This window comes from Petaurus breviceps, unplaced genomic scaffold (genome assembly GCF_028583685.1).
Source record: "Petaurus breviceps papuanus isolate PSGF00001 unplaced genomic scaffold, PetGlider_PUasm1.0 90897, whole genome shotgun sequence".
Lineage (NCBI taxonomy): Eukaryota > Metazoa > Chordata > Mammalia > Diprotodontia > Petauridae > Petaurus > Petaurus breviceps.
In genome coordinates, this window is record NW_027187374.1 from 8,058,474 (window position 1) to 8,081,200 (window position 22,727).

General features: G+C 36.7%; 1 protein-coding gene across 7 annotated transcripts in view; it reads left to right on the forward strand.

The window, feature by feature from the left end:
- ITSN1 (intersectin 1) overlaps positions 1-22,727 on the forward strand; it is a 327,970-nt gene that overhangs the window by 228,692 nt on the left and 76,551 nt on the right. For 5 of the 7 annotated variants that reach the window (XM_069074950.1, XM_069074953.1, XM_069074948.1 and 2 more), the window contains 3 exons: positions 1,420-1,537; positions 10,452-10,643; positions 10,958-14,200. In XM_069074950.1, coding sequence (XP_068931051.1) covers positions 1,420-1,537; positions 10,452-10,643; positions 10,958-10,959 — 312 coding nt within the window. In that variant the 3' untranslated portion in view covers positions 10,960-14,200. Of the gene's footprint in view, positions 1-1,419; positions 1,538-10,451; positions 10,644-10,957; positions 14,201-22,727 lie in introns of those variants that run through there. The other 2 variants (XM_069074949.1, XM_069074954.1) reach the window with 2 other exon arrangements.

The following is a 22,727-nucleotide window of genomic DNA, read 5'->3' on the forward strand; positions in this document are numbered from 1 at the left end:
TGGTGAAACTGTGAAGGGGTTCTACCATTCTAGAAAGAAATTTGTAATTATGCTCAGAAAGACAGTAAAGTGTCCATATCCTTTGATTCAGAGATCCTACTGCTAGTTATGTATCCTGGGGATCTCAGTGACAAAGAAAGGCCCCCTATATACCAAAAGATTTTTTTTCAGTAGTAAAGAACTGGAAACAAAAAAGTGCCTATTGGGGTGGCTAGGTGGCACAGTGAATAGAGCACCGACCCTGGAATCAGGAGGACCTGAGTTCAAATCTGGTCTCAAGATACTTAATACTTATTAACCATGTGACCTTAGGCAAGTCACTTAACCCCAATTGCCCTGCCTTGCACCCTCCAAAAAGAAAAAAAAGTGTGCCTATAAATTTGATAATGATCGAACAAATTGTGAAATGTAAATATAATGGCATAAACTGTACTATAAGAAATGATGAATACAAAGAAGCATGAGGAATCTTCTATGAACTTATATGAAATGAAGTAAGACAAACCAGGAAAACAATATTCATAATGACTGCATGGAAATGAAAACAACAAAACCCCAAACTTGAATGCTGTGTAGTTGTAATCAAGCTTAGTACTGAAGAAGGGCTGAGAAAATGCTCCTTGCTCTCCTTGTTCAGAGATGGTCTATGGACATGGAAAATTATATGCAAACCTACCTAATTTAGTTAATATGTTGCTTGATTTTACTGAACTCTCTCCCCTACCACCCCTCTCCCCTCACCCACCAGCTTCTTTCTTATTCTTTGTTACATAGGATGGCTCTGAGTAGGGGAGGATGGAAGAACGTATTTGTAAAAGAAAGTGATATAAAATCAAAAGATATAAAATTTTTTTTTTAAAGAAACATAGTGTCCATGGCAAGAGAGAAGTTAGTCCTCTGGATCTCTGTCCTGGTCAGACCACATCTAGGGCATTGTGTCCATTTCTGAACACCACATTTTAGAAGCAAAATGAACAAAATTGGAAGGTGAACAAGGTGATGAGAAGATGTAAATTTATGCCATACAAAGATTGGTGGAAATAACTGGAGGTATTTAATCTAAAGACAAGAAATCTTAGGTCACACATTGTCTTCAAATGTTTAAAGGATTGATATATGGAAGCAGAATTAGGTTCATTTTTTTTCTGGTTCAAGGGATACAGATTTTAGTTCAACATAAGGGAAAATATGCCTAATACTAAGAGCTATCCAAAAATGAATTTGGTTCCTAAGAGGAGTAGTGAGTTCTTCATTCCTGGAGGTCTTCAGGTAGAGGGTAGATGTCCTTTAATCATGTTGTAAATGGGATTCAAGTTCTTGAGATCTTTTATAACCCTAGGATTATATGTTATTTTCTTGTGTAATTTTTGTTGTTATTCAACACCTGACATGTTTAAAATATATTTATTTTCTTCTTAGGCACGTGGGAAAAAGCGTCAGATAGGCTGGTTCCCAGCTAATTATGTAAAACTTTTAAGTCCTGGTACCAGCAAAATAACGCCAACAGAGCCACCTAAGTCAATAGCACTACCTACAGGTAAGTAACTTAAACTCTTTAATTGAAAAATACTTTTATCTCAAAGTTGGTTTTTCAGTTTAGAGTCTTCATAGTCAGGGTTTTCTCTTTCTCTAATCAAAGTATTCTCTCAGCATTTTCAATAGCTCTTGGAACTGAGAAGTTTTACTGTGCATAGTACCATAGTACATAGGCAGCGAGGTGGAGCAGTGGACAAGAGTCCCAAACCTAGAGTCAGGAAGACTCATCTTCCTGAGTTCAGTTCTGACCTCAGACACTTACTAGCTGTGTGACCCTGGGCAAGTTGCTTAACCCTGTTTGCCTCAGTTTCCTCATCTATAAAATGAGCTGAAGGAAATGGCAAACTACTCCAGTGTCTTTGCCAAGAAAACCCCAAATGGGGTCACAAAAAGTCAGACATGATTGAAAAACAATTGAACAATAAGTACCATAATACCTTTATTGGAATTCTTCTAGAAAGAATCATGCATACTTTTTACATTAAAAGTAGTGTTATTTGTTGATTTTCTTCTAAAGATTTGAATTGTGGTTAGGAAGGCATGGGGGTGGGTGGAGTAAGGAGCAAGAGGGAAGAGTTTTTAAAATAATAAATATTAGGAAAGGATGATCCAAGATAACAGCATGAATGGAGAGAGGGGAATCAGGTTTTTTACTTTACACAACCCATAAAAACCAACAAAGAGAAGCAACAAAGAAAAAAGTAACTAAAAATCCACACAAGAAAACAAAATTAAAACAAATATATATTTTTTAAATAAGCAAAGAACGAGAACAACAATAATGGAATAGGATGACAAATCCTGTTGTGTATCCTAGAAAACTTGACCAGTAAATTATCCTGGAACCAGCTATCCTCACAGGCCAGACTCTTGCCTGTCCTCATCTGGACGTAACATATATCCTTCAAAAACTCAAGAGTGACATTTTAAATTGATATCTCGATGCCACATACTCATGACCTCCAAGCTGCATGTAATGAAAAGTTTTCACTATGTAGAGACCTTGCTGAAGACATTCTAGTTACGTAGGAACAGGATGAGTTGTCTGCCACTGCTGCTGTCTTGTTTGCTATTGGAGTCATTCTGAGGATGGTTTTTGTGACCCTACAGAGGATGGGCTTATATCATAATACTTTTATTTGGTTACAGAAAGTGCTCATTTTTCTACCTGTACAGTAGTCTTTAGAATGCATTAATGCTAGCATTTTCCTTCTATTGATTATCTCCAATTTATCCTGTGTGTTGCTTGTTTGTACATAGTTGTTTGTATGCTGTCCCCCATTCACCTTCCCCCCCCCCTTATAATGTGAGCTTGAGAGCAGGATTGTCTTTTTGCCTTTTTTTACTATCTTCTCTATGGAATATAAAGTGTCTCACTTTATATTAGGGGCTTAATAAATATTTGCTGACTAACACATTCAATATAATAGAATAATAGCAGAAAAGAGACTTGTCCTAGAACTGTTTCTGTCTGAATTCCATTAAAAAAGATGAGATGTTAATTAACAATAATAGTAATAATAATAAATACTAGAGCAATTGAATTAGCTGTAAAAATGAAAAATGCCAATAATGGCAAAATTATAATATATTAATAATGAAAATAATAAGTAGAGCAATTGAATTTGCTTAAGTAGCAGAAGTTATGGAAAGAAAAATAAATAAAAAGAAACCACGTGGGATATGCTGAGAGATTTTCAAATATAGACCACAGATTCAAAGAATTGATACTGGTAGAAGTTTATCGCAAGACTAAATAAAAGAAGAACTTAAGGGAAAAAAACCATGGGAGGAAATCAAGCTAGAATTAGAAAATGCAAAAACAAACAAACAAACCCCCCCCCCCCCCCCCACATACTTCATGGAAATAACAAAAAACATATATTATTAGAGAATTGCCTCAAATAGAGATTTCAAACTTGGCCTCCAAGCAGCCTACAGAACTTTCAAATGAAGCCAAAACCAGATTGAAATATAATTGGGAAATGTTTAACAAAACAAAAATCCAGTAAAACACATATCATGTTAATTTGTGGTTTTCCAAGTCACTGTGAGGTCCACAGGGATCTGTTTCTATTTGAGTCAGACTCCACTGAGAGGTCAAGGGACTTGTCCAGTGTCATACAGTGTGTCAGAGCTGGAACTTGAACTCAGGATTTCCTGACTTCAAGGCAAACTCTATACTATGCTTCCTTTTATATGGAGAATACAGTATAGAGAATATAAAAGAGGAATTTCTAAAAATCTAATGAAGCAACTGATAGCAGATTTACTATATTGGGGAACATAAATATGTAAAAAAATTACCAAGGGACAGCTAGGTGGTGCAGTGAATAGAACACTGGTCCTGAAGTTAGGAGGACCTGAATTCAAATCCAGCCTCAGACACTTGACACTTAATTAGCTGTGTGGCCTTGGGCAAGTCACTTAACCCCAATTGCCTTGCTTTCCCCTCTCCAAAAAAAAAAAAAAGAAAATGAAAAAAAATTACCAAATTATCAAGATTATTCTAAAATACATAGACTCTGAATGACGTTTACCATTTGGAGAAGATAGACCCCAGTGTGGAAGTCTCAGGATTTCTGATGTCTCAGAAAATTTAGTAAAGCGATATTATTTTAGAGTCAAAAGACCTGGGTTCAAATCCATTGTTTTACCTTGGGCAAATCATTTTAATTCTGTGAGGCAACTCTTGGTGCAGTGGATAGAGTAGTGGACCTGAAATCAGAAGACCTGAGTTCAGATGTGGCCTCAGATAATTACTAGCTGTGTGACCATGGGCAAGTTACTTAATTTCTAGTTGCATCAGTTTCCTTAGCTGTAAAATGAACATGATAGCAGCAGCTACCTCATAGGATTGTTGTGAGCATGTAGTGAGATAATATTGTTAAAAAGTGCTTAGCACAGTGCCTGGCTTATAGTACACCTCCCCTAGGGACCTCAGTTTCCTGATCTATAAAATGAATGGGTTGGACTACATTCTCATTCTGTGATCCTCTGAACAGTTTTTCTAGGATAGGAAAAAAAAAATCCTAGAATTAGCAAAAATATCCAACAAAAGACAAATAAATATCAAAACTATGATGAAATATCAAGAATAACTTTGAAAAAGAAAACTGGTTAAAGATTTAGTCAGTACAGTACTCTGAGAGTTCTCATGTTTTGTTAGGTTCTGGTTCATCTGGTAAATGGGAACAAGCACCACCAAGTCTCAAAATCCACTGTAAAACAATAATTTAGTAATAATTGTCTGGTAGTAGAAAAAGATTAGAAAAAATAGATCCATGTAACAGAACTAGAATGCAATGTGTACAAAAATTAACGTTTGATAAGCTCGCACTTAAAAATCCAGTAAAAAAAGAAACCACTGTTACAGGAACAGCTATTATGTAGCCACAAAATGGGTTTAGGTCCATAAGTCCCACAACATCCCATAATAAACTGTATCAGTGATCTAAAAATTTTGTTTTGGTTTGGTGTTTTTGCAATTTTCTTTTCTTTTTTTTTGGAGGGGGAAAGGCAGAGCAATTGAGGTTAAGTGATTTGCCCCAGGTCACAGAGCTAGTAAGTGTCAAGTGCCTGAGGTCTGATTTAAATTCAGGTCCTCCTGACTCCAGTGACAGTTCTCTATTCACTGTGCCACATAGCTGCCCCATTTATTTAAAAATTGGAAATGTAATAAAACATTTATTTTAAGAGGAGGACCATTTTAATCAAACAAATAGAAAAATTATTTATGGGTTTGAATATATAAAGAGAAAGGGACTTTGCACAACAAAAGCAATGGAAAAAAGAAATAGACTGGGAAAAGTATTTGCAGAAATGTCAGAAAAATATATCAGATAATAGTTTGATATACAGATACTATAAGGATCTGCTGCATGTTATAGGGCAGCAATGGTGAAAGGATATGAATAGACAGTTTTTGAAGGAGGAAATTTAAGCTGTTAAGTCCTGTGGAAAGAAACACTCCATAACAATTAGAGAAGTGCACATTAAGATAGCCTAAAGATGAAACTTTTAACCCATTAAAATGACAGAAAGAGAAAGAGAGAGCGAGAGAGAGACTTAATATTGACTTGACTGCAGGGAAACATATAGATTGGTAGAGTGACACTATATTGAGACAGGCATTTTGCAGAGCAGTATGGTAATATACAGTGTCATAAAAGTAATCATACCTTTACATCTAGGGGTTCCTTTGCTAAGACTATGAAATATAAAACATTTTTACACGCTTGTTGTTTGTTGATTTCTTTGGTTCTATCCTGTTAAAAACTCAAGATTTTATGTAAAATTTTATTTTAATGGTATTTTGGGGTCATTTTGAGGGGTTTGATGTTTTTATATATGTTATATATGTATGCATAGTGTATATACAAACTCATATGTACATATATGTGTCAGGGATTTAAGTGGGTTAAGAGATTGAGTTGGGAAGCAATTATATGGGGTACTATTCATAAAGGAGAATTTGGCTCCAATATGTAGAGTACATTGGAAGTTAAAATGATCTCACTTTGAATAAAGAAGATATTTTAATGCACAGCATGTATATGTATCCTCCCAAAGAACTAAAAAGGAACAATCTATAGTCTTACGGCTGAGTTATTTAGTGCCTTCAGTCAGGAAAACATTTAGCTGAATATATTCATAGCATTTGAAGAAAGATGAGGATGGAAGGAGCAGAAATCTCCTTCAGATTGTAATACTTTGGTAGCAGTTGTGGTCAGTGTAGATGTGTTGGTTCAAGTTTCCCTATTCCAGTAACTGCTTATCAAAAAAAATTTTTTTCTCAAATCTTTGATTTCATTTTCATTAGCATGGAAGGGAAATCTGGGTGAGGAAGCTCTATTTACCAATGTTCATTTGACCCTACTCTGTAATGTTTTTAGAGTTGTGTGATTGATTTGCCCAGGTTCACAGAGCCTCTATCTGGCTCTGGGGACCCACTTACCAGGTATTTACTGACCTAAATATGTCCAGAATTCCCTCCTGATTCCATCCCTGCTTCCCTCATGGTTAGAGTGAGAAGCCATGGCAGTTAATATTCTTCCTCTTTCTTTGACACTGTCAGGCTCAGTCACCACAGAACTGTGGAGGATGGGAACCCAAGTTAGTTTGTTCAACTTATAGGACTGGCAAATTCCTGCCTTTGCATCCCTTATTCCTGTGATTCAGAGTTGTCCATTGCAGGAGTGAAAATCTATTTCTGCTTCTAATTCTCCCTACATTTTCATTCCTATCTAGCTCTTTCCCACTGTCCTGGGGAGGAGTAATGCCATCATCATACTATTAGTTATATGGAAAAGTATCTGGTCAACAGGGCAGTGAGTGTATGGTCTTCAAATATCTAAAATGGGGACTCACCTTCTTTTCCCCTAAACCTTCCCCTCTTCCAAATTTACATATTTCAGGGCCAATCCTATCTTCTTAACCACCTAGTTTCATAACCTTTGAATTATTCTTGACTCTTCCTTATCCCTCCCTCACTTCCAAATTAAATCATTTGACAAGTCTAATTGATTGATTGTACTGCTACCACATCCCTTTGAATTTTTCTCCTTTTCTCCACTAAATTGACCACCACTACTTCAGGCCCTCAGCACCTCTTGCCTGGGGTAATGTAATATCTCTTCCTGCTTCCATTCTCTCCTCTCCCTAATCTATAAGACTATGTTATACAATGCAAATCTAAATCTTATTAACCCCTTGCTAAAAAACCCTCTGTGTTTTCCCATTACCTTTTAAATAAAATACAAATTTATCCTGTCATCTAAAGACCTCCACAATCTGGCTCCAAACTACCTTTCCAACTTTATCTCCCCTTCACAAACACTATGTTACACTCAAATTGGACTACTAGCCTTTCCTTGTATTTAATATTCCATCTCCTCCTCCCTTGCATCTCCACTAGCCACCCTCAATGCCTGGAGTGCCCTCCCTCCTCATTCCTGCATCTCAAATTAATATCTTCCTTAAAGAATGAGGTCAACTCTAATACCACTTATTTAATATAGTTTTTCTGTTGTTAATGTTTTCTTCTTCCTCAGTTTGACTTACTCATATGTAAGCATGTTATGTCTACCTGTTGTACCTACTTGAAGATCAGAGAATGTTTCACTTTAGCCTTGGTATCACCAGTGTCTTGACACTTAATAAATGTTTGTTTAAGTTAAATAAAATTTGTTGACCACCAAATCTGACGGTGCTTCCTTGTTTAAACCCTAAATTACGCTGGACCTGAAACTGTGAGAAGTAGGGTAACTAAGCCCTTTTTCTTTGTTTAGAGGGACTTAAAGCCTTAGCATGGCCACCATGGACAAACTTGAGGTTCCCTAGAGTTGTCAAGTCAAAGAGTAATGGTAATTAGCAATTAGTAAAAGAGTAATACCTGATCATGGTAATGAAGATCTGAAGAAAATCCAAAACACATATAACTTGACTTGGAATGACTAATATAAAACTAAAATATAATTGTGGAAGTTCATCTAATATATAAATATAGGGGGTCCTTATTTTCTAAAACTAATTGGTACTAGGAAAAGGGCACCTAAAATTAATCCACTTAAGATGGGAATCAGCATCTCATAGTAAATTGGAAAATGGTTTGATTTGGGCATTATCTCAAAAATTTCAACTGAAATCTATAAAAATAAATCTTTTGTCTTATTAATAAACGATTGAGGTTATACTTACAACTATATGCTAATTCCTAGAACAAAGTATTACTCAAATTGATTTTTGTTTGATGTGATTTTTCTGATAACATTGTATATTAGAATTCATAGTTCTTTTTTTCGTGTTTGACTTCTGCACCATGCTCATAGAGGAGCTATTGTTGTAATAATATTTGCAAGTTTTTTTCATTTTTCCTCTCTTAGTCCTTTGATACTTAAATCATTCACTTTTAAAAGCACTCAAAACTTATCAGCAAAGGTTATAAGCAGGAACAGGTGGCAGTTTAGGGGGAAGGATGTTTTAGTGGGAACAAATTTTATAAGCTAACTGTTGTTCCTTAGTGAATATTTTCATGTCATAATAACTTTTGCCTCCCTACACAGTCTTGCAGGAGAGGAGCGTGGAGTAATAGATAAGGAACTGACCTCAGTATCTGGGAAGTATGGGTTATAGATCCACTTATTTTAATCACATAATGGCTTTGTGATACTTAATCTCTCAGAAAATAGAAAAATAATGTAGATATACATTGACTTACATTGGTTGAGAAAGTTTCTTCACCCCGAGATCCCAATGCCAATGGAATGACAATTCTGGATCAATAGAAAAAGCAACCTTGTAACCATGGAGACTGGAATAATGAATCCTTTGATCAGAGTGGCCCTGTATCAGTAATTGAGAGCAGGTGAAAGATAAAAGGATGAATCTGCTGAAGCCCTGCTCTTATGGAGTTTATACTCCAATAAAGTATGATAAGAAAAGATACAGCTCTGTTACAAAATGGAGTCTGATGATTATAAAAAGTATGAGTAAAGTGCTGTGATAATTCAGAGAGAAGTATAAAGATCCATCAATCGACAAGCATTTGTTAAGTGTTGAGCACTGTCTTATGAACTAGGGACACAAATACAGAAAATGAAATAATCTCTACTCAAATTTATATTCTATTGGGAAAGACAATAGGACTCTGTGTGTGTGTGTGTGTGGGGGGGGGAACCTAAGTGGTTTATATGGTTCGTTACACTAATCAATAATCACGTCAGCTCTATTTACTATTGACCTGTTACTTGACTGCTCCAGTTCTAATGCAGTCAAGGGGTATATTCTACAGTATCTCTCATTATTCAGTTCTTTCTGAGCCCCTACCTTGTTTTATCAAACTAGATAAACTTCTTTTGACATATATTTTCTTTTAGTATCAATCTTTAGCCTCACAGGCTTAGATCAACCTTAGTGTCACTGGGTATGTAATTTGTAAGCAGCATAACATATAATACAAAGACCTTTGGGTCTTTCAGCCCAGATGTGTCAGCTGTAAGAAAGCTTACAGCCAGAGTGATCTCTGACTATCTAATGGCAATTGCTGACTTCACAGCTTTGGAATCACAGCCATTAGAATCAGCCTCACCTTCAGCTCTCTCAGTCTAGCAGTTTCAAGAGTTCTCTTTGAGATACCTTCTCTTTGGGCGGCTAGGTGGCGCAGTGAATAGAGCACCGACCTGGGAGTCAAGAGGACCTGAGTTCAAATTTGGCCTTAGATACTTAAAACAAAAACTAGCTGTGTGAGCTTGGGCAAGCCACTTAATCCAAAGGGCCCTCCAAAAAAGCAAAAAAAAAAAAATTTAAAAGATACCTTCTCTCTAGGATAAGATGACTTGGTGATCTCAGCCTGAAACTTTCCAATATTAAGATGGCCATTACATAAATAGTTTGCAGAACTCAAAGTTAGAACCATTGTTGCATTTGCAAGTCTCTTAGAAGACCTTTCATAAAGTAAAACTTTGTTTTTAATTGAGTTTTTTTTGTTCCATTCCCCTTTGTAGCATGCTACCTTTGTTACTTTTAAAGAAAAAAATCATTTCAGTATCAAGCTGTTTAGGTGCCTGATTCATTTTTGTAGCTTGAATTTATCTTGTTTGTATGTTGCATGTGGTCTCCCCCATTACATTGTGACCTTCTTGAGAACAGGGAAATTTCTTGCCTTTCTTTGTTTCCCTGGGGCTTAGCCCAGGTCCCGGCACATAGTAGGCTCTTATTAAGGAGTTATAGGCAAAAGACCTGGATTAGAATCTCAGCCAGCTCTTGGGACAAATCCCATAACCTCTCTGGGCCTTAATTTCCTTATCTGTCAAAAGAAGAGGTTGTGGTGAATGGATATTTAGGTTATCTTCCAACTCTTAACTCAGTGATCCATGATCAGTACTGCCCCCTAAGCCTATTCATTTATCTTACAGTGTGCCAAGTGATTGGTATGTACGATTACACTGCACAGAATGATGATGAACTGGCATTCAACAAAGGCCAGATCATCAATGTTCTTAATAAGGAAGACCCTGATTGGTGGAAAGGAGAAGTCAATGGACAAGTGGGACTCTTCCCATCCAATTATGTGAAAATGACAACAGACATGGACCCAAGCCAGCAATGTAAGTAATTCTATTGGCTCCATTGCTCTGTGATATCTTAACAGTAAAACATGCAGCATTGCTATGATTCTGCTATAGTTTGCAGAACTCAAAGCTAGAACCATTGCTGTATATGCAAAAGTCTCTTTGAAGACCTTCCATTATGCAAAACCTTATTTTGTGGGTTTTTTTTTTAGTTCCATCCCCTTTATAGCATGTTACCTTTTTTTTAATCATTTCGGCACCATGCTGTTTACATGCCCGATTCATTTTCCTAGCTTGAATTTTGCTCATTGTTTTGTTTTGCTTATGTGTTGTTTTCCTCCTTTTTCTAGGAATCATATGTTGTCCATCCCCCACTCAGGCTTGAAAGTCCTCAAAGAGACCCACTATCCCATATCACTGCCCAGAGGGATGATGGGAGATGCAGCCTTGATCATGTGACTTCCAGCATGATCATCTACTGCCTTCTGAGTAGAAGAACACACTGCAGAGCAGTTTACCTCATTTTACATTAGTTGCATGTGATCGCAATGTTTGAGTTATTATTTACAGATATAGAAGCAAAAATTACAAAAATACACAGGATAGTGGGTCCTTTTGTGGCTTTCGTAGTTACTGGAACTGATTTTTTTCCCCACCTTTGCACAGGTGTTTTCAATAGTTTTCAAATTATTTTTTAAATGTATATTTTAGCCTTTTCATAGAAAAAATATAAATTAAACTACTTCTTTACTATTTTGGTTTTGCAAAAAGACCCACTATCAAGGAATGCTGCATGTGCTATTAAAAATGTTCCAAATATCCATAAATCTGAGACTTTTTTTTCATCTTGTCCAGTGTTACTGATCAAAATGTCTTTTGTTTTCTTCTGCAAAGGTACAGGTGTTAGATCAAGTTTTAAGGAAATTAAGAATGTGACCAGTTAAACTGAATTAAGGAATTCTGTGCTAGTTTTTGTATGTTACCAGGTATACCTTGTTAAACACATTCTACATCCTGTACAGATGAAATCGATTTCCTTTTGTGGCAAAAGATAGTGCCCTTGTATAATGTTGTAATCTGACTACATTAATTTTATTTTGCACAGTTACCCTGTACCTCCATAAGGAAGCATCTCTGGTTTTGTTTTGTCTCAGATTTATCTCATCGGGGTTTCTTTTGTTCCCTGGGATGGGAGGAAGGTGTTATACATTTTCTTATCACAAATCAGTAAACTACATCCAGGTAGCTATTATCATTAACCCCCCAATCTCTTTTTAGTCTCTGTTACATGAAGTTTTATTACAATTGCTTTTCTATGACAATGGAATGACATCTTTTGAACAAGTGATTATCTTGACAAGAAAGAATGTATAGAAATATCCCTGCAATTAATTTCCAGTGTTTACATTTTTTAACTAGACTGTGGAATTTATATAGATTAATATTAAATGGAGCTTACAGTCCACTTTATGTAGTAGATGTACTGTAGCCAAAGCATGTTTGTCTTTTAAACGTTAGTCTAAAGCTCTTGTTAAAATGCCTGGTGCTGTCAGCACAGAAAAGAAAAGGAAAAAAAAATTTGTCTCAAGCACAATATATCAGTTCTACTAATGACTTTTAATATTTCATTATCTTATGTCTCCTTTTCTTCTGAAATTCTATGCTGACAGTTTTAAAGGATTCCTTTTCTATTTGTGGTGCAGATAGTGAGTGGGATGCTCCCGCTCATTAACCTGCATTTCATTATTTTAATGGATATGAATGTAAAATATATAACTATAAAATCTTCAGCTTTAACAACTGTAATACAGGCTTTACAATTAACTTCATGTGTAGATAATTAAATTCTTCATATAAAGGTTAGATCCACATGGTTTTGTGTTCTTGCTGTTGGCATCTACCACTGGGCAAAGAATGGTGAACTGAACAACTAATGGGGCAAACACATGGGCTGCTGCCTGGTTACTAATGATGACTTACTCAGTTTGAAACCCAGATTTAATCAAATCCTCTTGAGTGACATCTTGCAGCTTTATCTTCAAGTCATATCTGAGTTCACTAGCCAACTTCCCCGGGAGTTAACTTAATTATACAAAAGATTACACTTACACAGTAGAAACAACCCCATCTCAGTTCTGGTATCAAGGATTAGAACTAATAGCCTAATTGGCAGTGCCATAGTTGTATTGTTATAGTTTTGTTGGGGGGGGGGTGTGATTTGACTAGTAGCATACCTAAGTCTAATATAACAAGAAGCCATGTTACATAATGGGGCTTAACTCTACATCTTGACTGTGACAGAAGTACAGAAAGTAATGTTCCCACAGGTCAACATTACTTCATCTTCGTTCCAGATCTGTTACCAGACTACTGTTGCTATGCATATTTAAGTTATCGTTCAGGCAGTCGAGCCAGTGTCAACATTGTACCTCCCTAGGATGGTGGTCCCAAGAATATGTTTGCTGCAATGATAGCAGTATATCTCTGCATATGTGCCTTGATTGCTTGACTTCTAATGTTTATTCATTTGACAGATATTTATCATGTGCCATGGGGGATATAAAAATGAATGAGAATAGTTCATATTGACTTAGCTTTTTAAACACATTATTGTGCTTCCCCCTCAACAGTTCCATGAGCTAGGTAGTAGAAATGGTATCCTCACTTTACAGATGATAGAAATGGAGGCCCCTGTAATCAAACTAAGGTCTTCTTGTACTCCTAGGACCAGTGGGAAAACTAGATTATCACTTGATTGTTTCTCTCTGGCTAGTTAGTTAAGTCATAAATGACTCCCATAGGCTAAAATGGTAGAACCATTGCCAACTTCTAGACAAGAGAACCTTTTCTAGGAATCCCCACTGCTTCCTATGAGTCCTAAAACCTCATGCTATCATAGTCTTCCTGTTCCCTTCTCCTCCCATTCCTTGTGACCTGAAGGAGTAGAGTTGACAAAGTAGTTAAGTTTTAAATATTTTTCCTCCAAGAATAACTTTTGACTTTAACTACTTAAGGAAGGAGAATGCCTGATAGCCACAACAAAGAATTAGTGTTTTAGACCTTATTCTGTGTTTGTAATACTGGCAGTGGTAATATCCCAGGAGAGCACTAACATTTAAGAGATAAAATCATTCAAATGTATTTGAAATTTTGTCCATTGACATGTAGAAACATACCTTTAAACCTCCCATCTCCACTCTTCCTCTCCTCTCTCCCTTGTATGGTAATGTGCTTTCACACATAATGATGTAGTTAATGTGCTTTCATAGTGGGATGTATAGCAGTAATAGTGCTTATCACTGTGTAAAGGTATTTTTAGTATATAAAATTAATCTCTTTGGCAATCTTGTACCATGTGACTTAAACACATGCTTGTTTTACACCTTGGTGTCATGTGCTTTAAATTTCCTGTTGCCATTCCAGATTTGTGTCCATACTGTCTACACTTTGGAATCACCTATTACAGCTTCTATTAATTGTGTTCTTAGAATTTTAAAACCTGGTCGTGAAAATTTGATTGGTTAGGAAGAAAAAACTTTCTACTTTTAAGTGAATAAATAAAATATTACTAAATGTCTTTTTTATTCCAAGAATTTAAGACTATGAAGTATTTCCTTGATACCCTTATTAAGCAAAAAAAAAAAAAAGCTACAGTCATTAAGTCATTGAATTTGTTTGGTCTGTTTGGGGAATTAATTTTCATTTAAATTGATGTATCCAGCCTTGGTGTCGTCCTCAACTTCTCATTCTCACTCCACATATCCAATCGGTTATCAGGTCTTGTCAATTCTACCTCCATCTCTTCTAATCTCTTCCTTCTCTTTACTCATATGGCTGTCACTCCAGTTCAGGTCCCCAAAATCTCACCTGAATTTTTGCAGTAATCTCGATTTGATCTCTTTGCCTCTCCAACGTATCTTCCACACAACTGCTAAAGAGATTTTCCTTAAGTACAAGCTGGACCATGTCATTCCCTTACTTAATAAAACTTCTTTTATATGTAAGATGAAATATAAATTCCTTTGTTGGCCATTTAAAGCCTTTCATAGCCTGGTCCCAACATACCTTTCTTTCTAACCTTATTAAACATTACTCTCTCTCATGCACTCTCTGATCCATCCAAAGCTGTCCTTTAAAGACTTAAGAACCTGAAGAATTGCTCTTCACACAAAGCACTCAATCTCTCTACATTTGCACTGGCTGCCTCTTGTCTCTGGATCATACTCCCTCCTCACTTTAACCTCTCAGAATCTCTGATTTCTTTCACGTCTTGGCTCAAAGACTGACTCTTATATAAAACCTTTCCTGATCTCCCTGGCTACCGATACCCTTGCTCTCAAATTTGACTTATTTTGTTTTATACATATTTTATTTGAAAAGCAGTATGGTGTAGTGAATGGAGAGCTGGCCTCAGAGTAAAGAAAACCTGGGTCCAAGTTCTACGTCTGACACATACTGGTCATATGATCCTGAATAAGTCTCTTCTCAATTACTCAAACAAATCTCTGTGACTCTAAATCATAGAGAAAATGCTGATCTACACTGATGAAGAAAGTACCTCACCAGTATTTACCTATACCTAATGAAACTGCAGTTCTAGTTTAAAAAAAAAAGATTCATATATACTTGAACTATATGAATATTTTATCTCTCCCATTAGAATGTAAGCTCTTTGAAGGCAGGAATTGGTTTGGGGTTTTTGGGGGGTCTTTAACCCTATTATCTAGGACATAAGGGATATTTAATAAATTCTTGCTGATTATAATTTCTGATGCAGCAGAACCTGCTAGAGAAAGAAGAGGGACTAAGAAATCTTGAGTGAACCCACCCAGAAACACCTGGCTGTGTAACCTTGAGCAAGTTACTTAACTTAGGGGCGGCCAGATGGCTCAGCAAGTGGCTCTAGTGTCGGGATGCCCTGGGGATCAAATCCGGGCTCAGATACTCAGCATCACACCCAGAAATAACTGGCTGTGGAACCTTGAGCAAGTTACTTAACCCCGATTGCTTTAAAAAAAAAAATCTTGAGTGAAGACCTTTATTTTCATAGCTACGAATTTTTTATTTTTAAGTATCACAGTTTTGGGTCCTGGTTTGAGAGGGCAGAAGTATATACTATCTATAAAACACCTATCCCTGAGGCTTATCAAGCATATCATTGATAGAATTCCCAAGTTGGAAAGGGTTATTATATCCTTTAGATTTAAAAGGCACTAGGTATCATGGTGTGTAAATAAATTGGATTCTGGAGTGCTTGGGGAGGGTAAATTGTGCAGTTTTGTAGAGGGAAACTAGCCACTTTGAATTCTATATCCCATAGAAGATGGTGGAAGGAGTTTTAAAATAATATTTGTAAAATGCTTAGCACAACACATGGCACATAGTGGGTACTATAGAAAAGTTTTTTCCTTTGCCTTTATCTCTCTTATTACTCTTTATTCCTCTGTTTTCATCAGGAATGTGAAAAGTATCTTTTTTTTTTAACTTGATGTCTTCTTCCACCACTAGAGAAGAAGCCCAGCAACTTCTGTTTATGCTTAGGAAAGTCCTTTGGACATGGTGTGTCCACTGAGAAGACAACACAAATTAAATCAAGTCACCTGCAGAGGGTGAACCATCTTTCTCCCAGATAGTGACCAATGATGGAAGGGGAAAGGTTGTTGGCTGGGTCTCTTGCTATCATGTCCAAGCCTTGACTGAGCTAGATTCAGAGAAGGGTTTTTACGTGATAAGAAAAGTTGAGTCTTTGGCCAATGATCTGCTTAACTACCCCAGAAATGTACAGGAAGAGTTTTATCCAGAATCTTGCTCTTTATCTTGATGACCTCAGTATTCATTTTCATGACCCATCTAACAAGAAACTCTGTCCTACCAATTTGTCAACTTTCTCCCCTCCTGTGACTTCTATCTCCATTTGACTTAAGCTAACCACAGTGATGGTTACTCCTTAAACCTCACTAACAGCAGATATTTTATCATCTAGAACCCTAAAAGTCTCATTTCTAATCACAGTCTTCTGTCCTCAGTCCTTTCCCACTGCTTCATTACTCCATTTCCTTTTCTTTCCCATCATCCTGACCCCTAGGTCCTCAATAGCTGTTCTATACCAGTACTCCAACTTTTGAATCTCCAGGACTCCTTTACCCTCTTAGAAATTATTGAAGACCTCAAAGAGCTTTAGTTTATGTGAGTTATATATCAATATTTACACATTAGAAATGTAAACTGGGGCCGGCTAGGTGGTGCAGTGAATAGAGCACCAGCCCTGGAGTCAGGAGGACCTGAGTTCAAATCCAGCCTCAGACACTCAACGCAAAAAACTAGCTGTGTGTTTTTTTAACTTTCTTTAGGCAAGTTACTTAATCCCAACTGCCCTGCCTTCCCTCCAAAAAAAAAAAGAAGTGTAAACTGGCAAATTTTAAAAATACTTAATTTAAAAATAACAATTACAAATCCATTATAGGCAAACATAATATTTTTATGAAAAATAGCTTTACCACGAAAAAACTTAATGAGAAGAGTGGCATTATTTTACAAATTTTTCCCAGTCTCTTTAATGTCTGGTATAAGAGAAGACAAACAGCTGAATTCTCAAATATGCTTCTGCATACTATCTGTTGTAAGTTGTTTTGGTATTAGAAGAAAATTCAGCCTCACGCAGATATGTAGGTGGCAAAGGGATAGGATTAAGAAAATTATTTTGACCTCAAGGACCTCCCCCCCTTTAAGAACCCATCTTAGACTATCATATTTGTTCTGCCTTTATATTGTTCCCTTCAAAGTCAGTCATTTCAATAAGGCATCTTTTGATCCCCTGGTTCTTCCATTGGTCTTGCCCTGCCTAAGCATCTAAGAGCTTACTATGTGCCAGTGCTAAACAATGAAGTTACAGAGAAAACTATAATAAGCATTTATATAGTATAGTAAGGTTTACAAAATGCTTTACCAATATTATCTCATTTTATAGTATCTGAACTTCTGCCCTCACTGATCCTTGTTAACTCCAGTTTCAGAGAATAAGATAGCCTATTTTTCTGTCAAAGCAAACCCTTCCACTTATGCCCTTCCTCTTATCTCCTTGAGGACCTTACCTCATAGATCACTCCATCTCTTATCCTCAGTCTCTCCCTCTCCATTGGATTCTTCCCTGTTGCCTACATTCTTGGGTTGAGTTGTCCTATCCTATGAAATCCTTTCTTTGGATCTTTCTGTCCTCTAAGGCTTTTATCCTGTATCTGTCCTATCCTGTATAACTTTACTGCTAAACTTATAGAGAGAATATTCTAGACTTACTATTTCTTTCTCACTATTTACTTATTCCTCAAGCAAGATCATCAATGATCTCTCTCTCTTTTTTTGTTTTGATTGTTTTGCTTTTGGTCGGGGAAGGCTGGGCAATTGGGGTTAAGTGATGACTTGCCCAAAGTCACACGACTACTAAGTGTTAAGTGTCTGAGGCCAGATTTGAACTCAGGTCCTCCTGACTCCAGGGCCAGTGTTCTATTTGCTGTGCCACCTAACTGCATCCATCAATGATATCTTAATCATCTAATCCAGTGGGCTTTTTCCCTCAGCCCTTATCCTCCTTGAATTTTCTATGCCATTTGACACTTGATAACTCTCTATTTCTGGTTTAGCTTCCATGACGCCACTTCTCCTACTCTCTATCTATCCAATCCTCTCTCTTTTTCACTAATTCACTAACCTTCCTTCCTATGTATGAATGCCCCATAAAGCTCTCATTCCCTACACAGTATCTGGTAATCTTATCCATGCTTCTGGCTCCAATTATTCCTTATACATAAGGAATATATACATCCTTATACATAAGGAATGATGACTCAGCTCTCTAACTCTAGCCTCAAATTCTCCCCTGACCTTCAATCCTGTGTTTCCCATTGCCTACTAGACCTCTTCACCTAGAAAACTCACCTACACCTCAAACTCAGTATATCAAAAAACAAACTCATCATCTTTCCCAAGACCTTCTCTACTCCACAGTTTAGCTATATCTATTGATGGAATTACCTTAATCCTGGTCATGTTGGTTCAAAATCTCAGCATTCATTCCCCCAAGTTCTAATCAATTGCCAAATCCTATTGATTTTACTATCACACATCTTACATCCATCCCCTCCTTTTCATGCTTTCAACACCCTAGCTCAGGTCCTTGTCCTATGGTATCTTAATGGTTGTCACAACCTCCTACCTAGTCTCTCTGATTCCAGTCTTATTCCTTCTCCAATTCATCTTCCACACAGCCAACAAAAGACTCTTCCTAATACTGAGTTCTGAGTATTTTATTACCCTGCTCAACAACAACAACAACAATGAAGTTTGAGTGAGTCCCTATTGCCTATCAGACAAAATGCAAACTTCTTAAGCTGCCATTTATAACACCCAACAATCTGTCCCCAGTGTACTTTTCCAGCATTGTTTCACATTACCCTTCATGTATTCTATGTTCAATCCAATTGGTATTTGCTAATTGTTCTACTATGTGGAAGGGGACTATGCTAGTCACTGATGATACAAAGACAAAAGGAAAAATGGCCCTTGACTTCAAACAACTTAATAGTCTTAACCTTGTTCTATGCTCACCTACATTGGACACTAAAACATGCTATTTAGAACACATCCCTCATCATCTTGACCTGTTAAAAATCCTTCTATTCTTCAGGGCCTAGCTTAGATACTGCCACTTCCTCCAAGAAGACTTCCCTGATTATTTTCTCTTCTCCCTAGGAAGTGATCTCTCTTTCTTTAGGTTTTCCTTGAGCACTTTGTTTTGGGCTTTTTTGTGTGTCCCTGTCACATTCTGCCTTTTAGCTGCTTTATTTGTGTATGTTTTGTATCTATTAGATTTTCAATTACTTGGGAACAAGGACTATATTTTATTTCCTTTTCGTACACCTAGCAAAGTGCCTAGCACTAGTAGATGCTTAATAAATGCCTATTTGATCGATTGATTTGCATCCTCAGTTCTGAATATAGTGCCTGCTTTTTAATTCATAGCAACTGGCTAATGGTTATGGAACAGAAATTATTTTTACTCTTTATCAGATATATAGTCATCTGATTAAGCAATTTGAGGATATCTGAGAATGAAATGATTCATTAAGGATTTTTGAGGGTGGGAATATTTTTTACTGCCTAACTAATGAATTCTGTTCACTCTTATTAATTGGAAGAATACTTAAGAGCTTTGATGTTTTATTGAAACTGCTTTGAATTTGAAACATGTTTTTTGACTCCACAACAGATCCTTCCCTCACTCCCATTTCCAGCTTCTAAGTTTTGTGCCTCAGCCACCATCTGGTGTCTTTAAAATTCTTCTTGGTTTGGGATTTTTTAATTGAAGGAGGTTATTCTGGGCTCTCAGATAGTGAAAAGGAAGAGGCTTAAGACATATAGTTTATGGGAGTGGCCAATCCAATAAACATTAAGTCCTACTTAATGTCCCAGGCACTGTGCTCAGTGCTGGGGATACAGTTAATAAAAACAAAGATAGTCCCTGTCCTCAAGCTTACAATCTAATGTGGGGAGGGGAAAGACAACACACAAAGGGAGGCTGGAGAGGGCACAGGTGATATGGATGCATCTTGTTCCATGGAACCAAGGCAGAGCAGCAGATGCAGAGTAGAGGAAGCCACGGAGTCCAGTTTCTGCTCACTATAAATGAAGGCACTGGGAGGAGTTCAGTGTTGCCCCCTCCAGCCCTCCAATTCAAGGGGAAAAGAGACTGAGGGAGATGCTGTCAGTCAAGGCTTGAGTTCGCAGTGTAATGATATTAGAGGTTATGAATTTAACTTATAGAGACCTGGGGGGAAGGGAGAAGAAAGACTTTTGATCGATGGAATTGGGACCAGACAGAGAAACAAATGCAGAGAATGTTGTTAGTATCCCAGTGGTATTTTTGAAACTCAATATATGAAACTCCAAGATTATATAACTAGTATTGAGGAATATTTATTTCCGTTTCAAAAGGTTTATTACACACAAACACATACACATGCACGCATATGCACACACACACAAGATTTACTGCTTATTTCCTCTAGTAAGCTTCCCAAGGCAACATTAAAAACTGATAAACTCAAGAGAGCCAAACAAGAAAACTACCTTATGCTTGGTAGCATGGACCATGAAAAAAATAATAAGATTAATTGAATATGCACTGAACTGGTATATCAGCTAAGTTCTTCAAGAAAAGATAGACCTAATTGCAAAAACAAATTGATAATAATACAATAATAATAGATTTTAATTTTCCTCTGTCAAAACTTGTAAGCAAAAAAAAAAAAAACCAAACAGCTTAATAAAGAAAATATAGTGTTGAACAAACTGTTGAATGAGCTAGATTTTATTACCTATGGCAATTTTTGGATTTTAATATTAAAGAAAATATGTTTCTCTACCCGCCAAAGGACCTTTAAACTAATCTCATGCTAGGGCATAAAGACCATCAGCAGATGTAAAAAGGCATCCTTTGCAAATTGTAACAAAATTAAAGTAGTGTGTATGTATTTAAATTGTCTGTTGTTCCCTCCTTCAAAAGGTACCCTAGATAGCTGTATGTCTTAATTATCCCTAGTGTTGGTTGTTTCTGTTTGGAGAGACAAAGAAATATTAAAATGCTTACGTAGTTTGATTTATTACTCTACTTAAGTGAAGCAAAAAAAAAAATGAATCCACATCAGATCCTGCATTCTTTTAACTGTCTCTTCTCATTAGTAGTCACAACAAATTAAAAAATCAGCTTTGCCTTTTACTGATGCCTTTATCATTATATCCTTTCAATCCTTCTCCATATTGAACAATTAAGCAAAACCATCTAATGCCAATGACCTCATCTGACAATGCTTAAACATCCGGTTCAAGTTAGGACTCCCCATCTTCTTTGCCATGGCAAGGAGTTATCTTTCATTATCCATTCCATGGGACTATATTAGTAATCAGTTTCTCAATTTATACATAAATGGATTGAGTTGTTAAGCAATTGTTCTCTTTGAAGAGTCGTCCTTTGGGCCCATTTTGTGATCCTGGAGCAACAGGATCATTCCAAATTCCGCCCACTCATTCCAAATAATTGGTTTCCCTTTAAAATCCTATTAAACAAACTGCTGTTCCCCTAAGTAGCTCAATAATAGCAGGAATCACCACATTAGTGTATAGATTTCTGTAGTGCATATCTTTAGTAACTCATTCAAAATTAGTCTGGGATGGCTTTAGTTTTTCTTCCTTATAATCCTGGAGAACTTTGGCCTGTTGTGGGGGAGATGAAGAAAAAAACCCACCACAACAAAAAACTGACTTGCAATCTTATGTTGGGAACTTAAGATATGTAGATTTAAGGCAGAAAAAGTCAGGGCCCTAAGTCCTTGCTGAGGATCCTAAAATAAGGTTTTCTGGTAACTTTCTGTTTTCTCCATTGTATTAAGAAAATAATTCCAGATCTGTCAGGAACCGTTCTTTCATGGATTTATATTTCAAGGAGAAATGATTAACCAACCTTTAGGCACCTAGATAGTAGATAGTAAGATATTTATTGAAGGTAATTGACTTTTCCTCCTAACTTCTTAGTCTCTTACTCAAGAATTTTTTGCAATCCTTTTGCTTCCTTAGGACTCTCACCTTTGTCAAAGCAAGTAGATTGACCAACAGATCCAGATTTCAGTGTAACCTCTTCATCATTGGAGTGAAACTGCCCTGGGTTTCTCATTTCTGATACTTGGGTAGCCAGAAGGGAAAAGGGAGTTTGCACGGCTTCTAAATAGCATGTGTTGTGGAATGTGTTGGCAGGCCTTAGAAAAGCTCTACAATAAACCTCTACAATAAACAAATATATTCAGATTCTTACGATTGCATTCTGTGGTCTTGCCAGCAAAGAATAAGATATTCAGTGCCTAAACAGGCCAGCTACTAATATCTTTTAAAATGATGCTATGTTTTGGCTAAGGGAGATATAATCCTAGCAAGTGTATTCCCAAGTTCTGTCTCCATAGCAGCTGCCCCAATGCACTTACAGAGCATTTTTCTTAGAAGTTAAGTTCCTTCTCTTTCCTTCTCCCTAACACACACACACACACACACACACACACACACACACACACACACACA